Source organism: Pygoscelis adeliae, unplaced genomic scaffold (genome assembly GCF_000699105.1).
Source record: "Pygoscelis adeliae isolate BGI_AS28 unplaced genomic scaffold, ASM69910v1 Scaffold75, whole genome shotgun sequence".
In the NCBI taxonomy this organism is placed as follows: domain Eukaryota; kingdom Metazoa; phylum Chordata; class Aves; order Sphenisciformes; family Spheniscidae; genus Pygoscelis; species Pygoscelis adeliae.
The window spans coordinates 2,283,191-2,292,799 of NW_008824772.1; the positions used below are offsets into that span (position 1 = coordinate 2,283,191).

At 44.3% G+C, this 9,609-nt stretch overlaps 1 protein-coding gene across 1 annotated transcript in view; it reads right to left on the reverse strand.

The window, feature by feature from the left end:
• Positions 1–316: 316 nt before the first annotated feature.
• The window catches only part of RHBDL3 (rhomboid, veinlet-like 3 (Drosophila)), a 33,103-nt gene continuing 23,810 nt past the window's right edge, over positions 317–9,609 (reverse strand). The window contains exons 5-8 of the mRNA XM_009323783.1: positions 8,309–8,421; positions 4,518–4,618; positions 1,315–1,375; positions 317–588 (exon numbers count right to left, since the gene is read on the reverse strand). Coding sequence (XP_009322058.1) covers positions 317–588; positions 1,315–1,375; positions 4,518–4,618; positions 8,309–8,421 — 547 coding nt within the window. The remainder of the gene's footprint in view (positions 589–1,314; positions 1,376–4,517; positions 4,619–8,308; positions 8,422–9,609) is intronic.

Genomic DNA, 9,609 nt, shown 5'->3' on the forward strand with positions numbered 1-9,609 from the left:
TGACCTGGAAAATACAAATATCTCATACAAAATATTGATGTGTGCTAACAAACGAAGTGATAAGTGCCCAGGTACAAGCTGCCCAATGGGAGCCCTGGCAGGGTCCAAGCCAGCCAGTATTACAGTACCTGCTAGATATGTGAACAAACTGATCAGCCCATTCTTTCATGAGATCTTTAAGCATCTCCTCCAGCACACCCTTGTGTTCAAAAGAATTATCCTCCCCTATGTTAAATACAAAAATAGACCCTCCATCTTCATTCATTTAACATAGCTGACAGATGACTTCTGCTCTCCAGTTTTCTGTCCCATGTTTTCAAGGAGGGGGAGGTAGCTTTAGATCCAACAGGCTGTAGGCAAAAATGTTCCAGAAGATGGCAAACAAGACAAAAATGACATAAATAGAAAGGAAGATCCACCATAAAGTCTGATCTTGGAGTCTCTGCTCATAGTTCCTCAGGACAATGACACCAAGGGTGATTCCAACCATCACCCCTCCCAGGTGAGCCATGAAGCTGGGGTGTGGGCACGGTGGGTAAGCGGAGGGGTGGAATCGCAGCCACACAGCTCTTCCAAATTCAAAGCTCACTAGAACAAAGAAGAAAATAGAAATTAATTGCCTAGGTCTATCCCTTCTTAAGTCCATCTTGCAGGCAGCGCTGCATCTCTGAAGAGATGGAGAGGGAGAAACTGCCCTGTACGGTGAGCATAGGGAAGCTGGGAAGCCATGGCTATGTAAGGGTTGCGGCGCACAGACATGAGGTCTCCCCAGTGGTTGGGAAGCGGTCTGGGTTTGTGGGAGTGTAGACAGGTGGGGGAATATTCACCTTCCAAAACTTATACCAGAACCATAAAAAAAAAGTGAGTTAGACTTTGAAGACAATTGTCTGTGATGAATACACGGCCCAGTTTCCCTTATCGTGCCACCCTAGGGATACGGCTGGAAGACAATTCATTAATGTGTGTATAATGCTGTTGCCATCTCAGATAGGAAGTGCTCTAGGAAACCTGAGAATTATAATTACGAAAGCATTGCTTGTTTGCAATTTCAAAGATGAGACATTTAAGTCCCAGGTCTTCACAAATGCCACAAGCTACAGATGCTGGCTAACAACAAATCCTCATTTACAAATGCTTGTGTGGAAAGCCAAAAACCTGCATTTGAGAGTGATGTGGTTTCTGCTGCCAGAAGCTCCAGCTGCAAGTTCTACCAAAACTGCTGCAAAGTCAAAACTCTCTGAATCGGCGTGAACTCTTATGACAGGGACAAACAAAACAGGATTGCATGTGTGCCAAGTATTGCATGATACTTACTACAGATCAAGGCAACAGCCATGCGCAGCAGTTTGAATTGGCACTTCATTCCTGACCAGTTCTGGAAAAGAGACAAGGAAAACAAAGCGATGCTGCATGCAAACCTGGAGGGATTTTGCATTCAGATCTGCACTGGAAGACCATCAAGGACGACCATCCCTTGAAACAAACCCCTTTGCCACCTGGCTGTGAACTCTCCACTCACCACACCAAAACAACAGTTCTGTCAATCCCAGAGAATATAAACATAAAGGATAAATTACAGACATGTCCAAGTTACGGACAGTCTGCAACTTCTTTGCTTGGCAGTCTTACTGACTTTCCTTGCCTGAGATCCAGCTGGTGTGGCGTGGTCCTTGGCTGGCCTTGCCATTCTCCATTCTTCAGACGGACTAATTTTTAACATATTAGTATGATGTTTCACCTTAAATTCTGACTTATGAAAATATTTGAATTTACATACCCTGCAAAACCCTGTTGTATTAGGCCACATCAAATAAAATTATGTTAAGTAGGACCTAGGGTTCAACACAAGCATTATTCTGGTTAACATCACACAGCTCATCATGATTCACCTGGAAGCCCAACACTGTCACCTGTCAGGCAATTTCTCAGTGCATTCAAGCCCTGCTGCACTTTTCCAGTGCTACTGCCTGTACCTCAGGCTCCCTGAAATTCTGCAACTCGGATCTTCTGCAGAGCACACACAAAAAATAAAGACCTCAATTAAAGCATACCAAGGAAACAGTGCCATAAGAAAGCCTGGATTTGGCCTCCTCTGTCTTCAGGCTTGGTCATTAATCAATATAGTGGAATAAGAATCTCTGAATGATAGTCAGAAATCCTGGGAGAAGTGTGTAAATTCCTCCTTTTCCACTTGCACCAAATTTCCGAGCAGAAAAAGAGATCATGTTCTGGGGAACTGAGACGTATGACAACACTATTATTAAGCGACTAAATGAAATTTTGCCTGTTGAAAGCAGTGTGAGATACCAAGCTAGCCAATAAAAGGCTAGCTGAGGAATTAAAAAAATGCTTGTAAACTCTTCAGCCTAACTTTAATTAAAATTTAAAATTTAATTTTAAAGTCACTCCCAGTGACTTTTCAGCCTGCTGAAGAAATATTCTGCAAACGTATTACACACATACACTGCAATACATAAATATTCAAGTTTATGTGGGATCTGTCCATACATCACTTCTGTGACAGCAAAAATGCAGTCTCTACAAAATAAGTAACTAATTTTCTCTCTCCACTGAGACACCTAACCCAGTCGGAAAGCTCTAAACTCATGTTGATTAATACTGTGCTGCTTCCTTCAGTTTTCGTTTCCACGTAGCTGTTTTGAATTCCTCCCCTCACTCTTTTCCTTAGGGTGACATGCTTTATTGCTTCCCCCTGTTGGTTATTTTATGTATTTAATCCCAAGAATATTTATTCTTAAAAAGGAATGTTTTCATTTCCGTCGGTTACCAGGAGGCACAAGGGAACAGAAGATTCAAGAAACCCTCCCTGCAACAGTCCCTCCTCTTCCCAGCATGCTCAAAGCACCTGTGCAAGACTCTGCTTTACCAGCAAATGGCCAGCGTGTCTTTCAGCATGCGGGAGCATCGCATCTGGATACTAAGTGAGCAGAGAAAGAAGAGGGGGGAAAAAAAGGCAAAACTCCAATAGAATGGGAAAGGCAGCAAAAGTAATTTCAGATGAGAAAAGAAGAAGCCGGTAATAGAGAAATATAGATGCTAAGGTAGCAATTGCTACATAGATTTGGAGGAGACCAACGAGTAGTGAAGTGACAGGCCACTTCGCAATGTTTTAAGAAGTCTAGTAAGGCAATTGGTGAAGACTCTCCACACACCTCTGGCAGAGCCTCTTCCTCTAAAGCAAACCAAAATTTCCTCCAATGTCTGCCTCTGACCTTGTGAATCTCGGTGTGAAGAAACCCTGTGTCTGCATTACCACACTGTGAGATAGAGGAAACTCCCTCCTGCTGCTGTTGGCCCAGTAGCAGGGAACACAAAACATACTGAAAATACCTATATATAAGGAGGCATTTCGCCAGTAGAAATCTGTGGTATAGGGGTAGCCCCTCTCCTCCATTCCCTATCTCTCTGCCAGACACTCAACTGTCCTAATTTGGCAACAGCCCGCAGCTCATTCACGCTCTGAAAAGCTTGAAGACAGCAAAGGAGACCTATTCTGCTCAGGAAACCACCCACTTCCCTGCTCCCAGCTGCTACAAAGGCTGCCTGGAGCAGCACCGTTGTGGGTGGCAGCCCAAGCCTACTGACTTCACTGCATACAAGCATTAAATACAAGGTGTTCTTTTAGGCTTGACACAAGTACCACCACACATGCACATGTTTTCCAGCACCCATATAACAGACCTTCTGTCTCTAGTGCAGCCAACTCACATTATCTTCCCACTCAGACCCCAGAGGAGGCCACATTAACATCATTTTTATGGTTATTCTGCTCTGACGTTGCTGGTACAGGACAGACATGCAGCCCTGTACCACCACACACAAATCCTAATCACAGCAAAATCAGCTCTCTCAGCAAAGCCGGTTTTGCCCAGCGGTCAGCTTAGGAGTCACACAGGCAGATATGCTGGGCTTTGCCACCACCTAGCTAAGGACCTTGGATGAGCTCCTGTTTCCAGGTCTTAGAGGAACGACGATGCTGGTATTCACTGACCTTTGTGAAGTACTTCATTACGTGAAACGGCAAAAAGATGCATCACTAGTACGTCCAGGGTTCAGCTTCAGTCTGGGTTTTACAAATGGAGATAAGGGATATTCCACACACAAATCCACCAAATACTAAATTTCCTTAGGTACCCGCTAACATTACACGGCACAGGCAGACAGAAACAAGTCTGCAACTTCTGCAGAGCCAGTCAGCTCCTCCTTTTCCAAACACTTGTCAGCCCCTGCAAGGAGAGCTGATAGCCTGGAGTACACTGATAAGTCTTGGATTACCAGCATCTTTGGCTTCTCCTGGTAAGCTGCCAGTCATCAGGATACCAAGCCACCAACTGCAGTCTAACATTCCCATTCCAGGACCACACCACTGAGACAAGACTCTTAACTGGAGCAAGCTCTGAATGACCAACAGCTGGCTCAGGCCCTATTTCCAATCCCTTTGGGCCACCAGGCCTGGCTCACTTCTGAAGAGGTTAGACAGTCATTCTGGTACTCACCATGACTATATTTGCCAAGTGAGCTGAGACGAGAGCATACACGCCTCCAGAGGAACCCACCACAGGCGCAGTCATATCAGCTACTGACACTGCCAGGGACCCTGGAAGAAAGAACAAGGGTTTGTGACAATTGCCAGCCGAATAAACACACTCTCTCCTACGCTACATCGCTGCTACTGTCCGTTTTGTGCTAATTGCTGCAGGTCAGTAATATACAGATAAAGAGAAGCAGGGGTGGGAATCAATCGACTTGTGAAACTAACTCAGTCCTGTAGTACTGTCAAGACAGTGACTGATTGATTCTTTTGCACCTAACTTTAAAAGCAGCCAAGCAAGGCAGCAACATATCTTCAAACCTATGCTGCAAAAAGGCACTTACACCCTGATTAAAATAAAAAGGAAGCAGGAAACAGACAAATGTCTGTGTCTTGGTCCTCACCTGAAGATAAAATAGAAGTAGCTCCCATGCTGTCAAGACAAATATTTGCACGGTGAGAAGGAACTGCGGACTTGTAACCTAGCACAGACCTCTATCAAAGCACAGCCTGTTACTTATAAAACTTCAAAGTAAAACTAGCTAAAAATAACCTGGATGGAGGCAGTAAACACAAGATAGCAAAATGACAGGTCAATCACATAAAGGCACCACTAATAACAATACATCCAAGCATAGACCCTGCTTCTCCTTATCCCAATTGGAGGCTTGGATCTGCTCAAAGCTCCTTTCATTTAAATTACTCTTAAAGTTTGCAGAGATAGAGAGACAAAGGCAGACTTGGTGTCACAAGGCAAGGATAATGAAGATCTTTGTGATGAGCGGGAATGGGGAAAAAACACAATGACAAATCTTGAGAGAGTCCTCGGTAGTACAGAATCTAACAAATTTCTTTGCTAATTGCTCAGCTGGTTCTGGGTCAAGAAAGTGCTGAGGTTCCACCAGCCAACTCTGCTGACAGCTCCCTCCTTCACTGTATGGCCCTGAGACTTCTCAGCTCCTTAAACGCTGCCATTAAGGAAAAAGTTAATGAGAAGTTAAGAAAGGAGTAATGAGAACTTGCAGTTAAGTCCTTGGACACTGCACTGAGCATATACCTTCAGTCTCTCAATCCCAGTCTCAACATGTCTTCTTAAGCCAGAGAAAAAAAGTAAAAGTAGAGAGTGGCTGTTGTGGCCCGTGTCTACTGTTTACTGTTCATTCCTGATTGTTTAGGAGCTGTGTTATCTTTATATTGCCAGATCCTCAGCATAAGTATGCCTCTTTCTCTCTCTCCTGGCACATGTCAAAGAATAAAGCATGTTTAATAATTGGCTAACAACTCAAACAAGTAAGGGTATCATGGGATGCTTTCTGTGTGGGACTGTCCGGTCACATTTGTAGTTCCACCCTGCACTAAGAAGGGAAGTTTTCCCTTTCCATTTGGCACTTTCTTCCACAATTTATAGGTCATAAGGTGTGAGAGGCAAGTCTATGAGGATGTGGCAGCTTGTCTGAGAAAAAAATGGGATCATTTGTGTAGCAGAAATGAACCAATAATGCTAGATGGGCTAGTGAGCCTCACTCAGGCACTGGCTACAAGCCTCCAGAGCTCTGGGCGTTCAGCCCAGCCCAACACCCAATAAAACCTGCCTCTGGCCCTGTGGACCCTGCCAGCAAGTCTTTGGCCACAGGAATAAGGGGCAGGCGGGCTTGGATCTGCTCAAAGCTCCTTTCATTTAAATTACTCTTAAAGTTTGCAGAGATAGAGAGACAAAGGCAGACTTGGTGTCACAAGGCAAGGATAATGAAGATCTTTGTGATGAGCGGGAATGGGGAAAAAACACAATGACAAATCTTGAGAGAGTCCTCGGTAGTACAGAATCTAACAAATTTCTTTGCTAATTGCTCAGCTGGTTCTGGGTCAAGAAAGTGCTGAGGTTCCACCAGCCAACTCTGCTGACAGCTCCCTCCTTCACTGTATGGCCCTGAGACTTCTCAGCTCCTTAAACGCTGCCATTAAGGAAAAAGTTAATGAGAAGTTAAGAAAGGAGTAATGAGAACTTGCAGTTAAGTCCTTGGACACTGCACTGAGCATATACCTTCAGTCTCTCAATCCCAGTCTCAACATGTCTTCTTAAGCCAGAGAAAAAAAGTAAAAGTAGAGAGTGGCTGTTGTGGCCCGTGTCTACTGTTTACTGTTCATTCCTGATTGTTTAGGAGCTGTGTTATCTTTATATTGCCAGATCCTCAGCATAAGTATGCCTCTTTCTCTCTCTCCTGGCACATGTCAAAGAATAAAGCATGTTTAATAATTGGCTAACAACTCAAACAAGTAAGGGTATCATGGGATGCTTTCTGTGTGGGACTGTCCGGTCACATTTGTAGTTCCACCCTGCACTAAGAAGGGAAGTTTTCCCTTTCCATTTGGCACTTTCTTCCACAATTTATAGGTCATAAGGTGTGAGAGGCAAGTCTATGAGGATGTGGCAGCTTGTCTGAGAAAAAAATGGGATCATTTGTGTAGCAGAAATGAACCAATAATGCTAGATGGGCTAGTGAGCCTCACTCAGGCACTGGCTACAAGCCTCCAGAGCTCTGGGCGTTCAGCCCAGCCCAACACCCAATAAAACCTGCCTCTGGCCCTGTGGACCCTGCCAGCAAGTCTTTGGCCACAGGAATCAGAGGCAGCCGGCAACTCGCAGTGCTCGCCTGGGCTCAACTGCAGCAGATTCAATGCTAACTTGCTTCGCTTACCTGGCACAGATGTGCTATGTGTATTTACACATATATAAATGAAGCCCCAGGGTTTGGTACATGGGTCTACGTAGAAAAGCTTATGTCTGGAAAGTTGCAGATTGGAGACCACTTTAGTGCTTATTAAAATAACAGACAAGGGACAGTGGAGCTGGTCTGCTGACTTCTTTCTCTGCATTAAATAGCATGGTTTGTACCATGCCTAGTCCTTTGTCCTACTCCAATTCTTCTTTCCACAGTCTCTCTCCTGGAATGTAGGATTTATTAGTACCCAATGCAGCCCATTTTACAAAGGCTTTATCTGCTCATTATGGAAAAAATAAAATTATGTAGCTGGAAAAAAAAAAATCACCATAAATCTTGAACTAAGGCAGTCAATTGTTGTCTGAGTTCCACTGTGAAGCCCTTGGCTGTTCTCACACTCTCCTCCTGTTTTAATTAGATGTTGATCTATTGTCAGCTAACTTCCATCACCTCCAAACTGCTGGAAATGCCAAACATAAACAAAAGCAATACAGCCAACTAAAAAAATCAATCAAACCCCATGGCTTCATGATTAAATGAATTTCCAGATTCCTGTGCACTGCTCACAACCTACAACTGAATACTTCTTGCTTACTCAAGCTGTAGAAAGCAGACAGCACAGGACAAATGGAGGAAGAACTGGCACAGGACCTGGAAAAAAAAAAAAAAGACTCTTCATGCAGGGATGCCTGTGATGCCACCTTTCTTCTAGGTCTCTGCAGGACACAAGAGGAAAGGAACAAGCATGACCTCCACACTCAGGAAGACCATCTAAAGCAAGTCTATTTTAACGAAACAGGTTGTTGGTGCTTTTTTAGCAGGTGTCCTAAACACAGAGCCTATGGCTAGTTAGAAACAGATGTCAAGTTGTAGCATATTCCCCATTTCCAGCCTCCAGAAGAATTTCAATGCACAGAAGATCAGTGACTGCTCTTCTCCTGCACCCAAATGCCACAAAACATTTATCCTACACAAAAGTCAGCACAGACCATTTTCAGATGCTTCTCTATCTGGGGCATCCAGAGGTGTCACCTACCTGCCACAATTCCAGCAACGTACACAAAACTGATCCTCGCAGCTCCATGCACCATTTCCAGGGGAACCCCAACCAAGAGCTGAAGGACAACATTGAGTCCAAGGTGTTCTATCCTGCGGCAAGGAAAAACAACAGTTGTCCTCTTTTCTAACTCTTTGTCTCCCTTCTCTACCCTTGAGATAGAGATATCTTGGAAAGGAAATCAAATAGCACCTGTTTCATGAACATAGATTGTAACACTGGGAAAAACAATGGTCCCTGAAAAAATCAGATGGAGAGCTGCAATGTTTGTTCCCTCCTTGCTGCTCATTATCTTTTTCATATCCACCCAGGTCCTTTCAGCCAAAGACCTCATAGCATGTTTGGCTCTTAGTGAGCCTTTTTTTTTTTGTTTGAAGAAGTTAAATGACTTGTCCAAAAAAGCAGCAAGATGGCAGCAGAGCCTGGAACAGAAGCCAGAAACTTGACCTGCTTCTCTCTTCTCCCTCCTAATGATACAGCCTTTCCCTGCATATATTACACTGCCATGATGAGGAGTGGATATTAAGTCAAAAGCAAGGTAAGCCTAGCAGTCCCAAGACAGTTGCCATTTTCTTGTGACACATAATGCTGCTTTATTGTTTGTGCTGTCTGACCCTCACCTGTTTCTGCTGTGCCTACTTCAATATGATCATGGTCAGAACAGGAAGCAGAGGGCATTTTCATCTCTGGTTAGGTGCCCAGTGAGACACAAGCTATATTCACTGAAGCCCTCTGTTCACCTACCCTTGTTCCCTTTACAGTCAATAGCAAAACTAAAAAAGAAAAGCTCGGCTGAGACTAGTCTTTCAGAAAACCCCACTGCGCACATCAGGACGTGCAGGACCACTTGCAGCCTAGAGGCAGAGAGTGTGACAGCTAGGATGTGCATATGTGATAAAGACTCCAGTGCAGCAGTTTTCTCCTGTGCTGAATCAATAGTTTAAAAGTAAGTTATTTGTTGTTCTAATCAATAGTACTTAACAAAGCTGTCCTGCTACTTTTCAAAGCTCTATACAGATATTTACCCATGCCTTTGCCATCTGTAGGATCTTCCAGTGATGTAACAACAGCACCAAGCCCCTGAACAGGGTCCCTCTCAACACTGTGCTAGTGTTTGAGATTTGCCCTGGGCTCACAGGGCTGTGACCTTGCTGAATGGCCACATCACACTGGACCCAGGGATATAGTGCTTTCTGTATGAAGAGTGCCCAAATCTGCTTACAAAGTAGGTGGACCTAAACGACACAGTGGTACCCTTAACACAGAAGGCTAGCATCTTT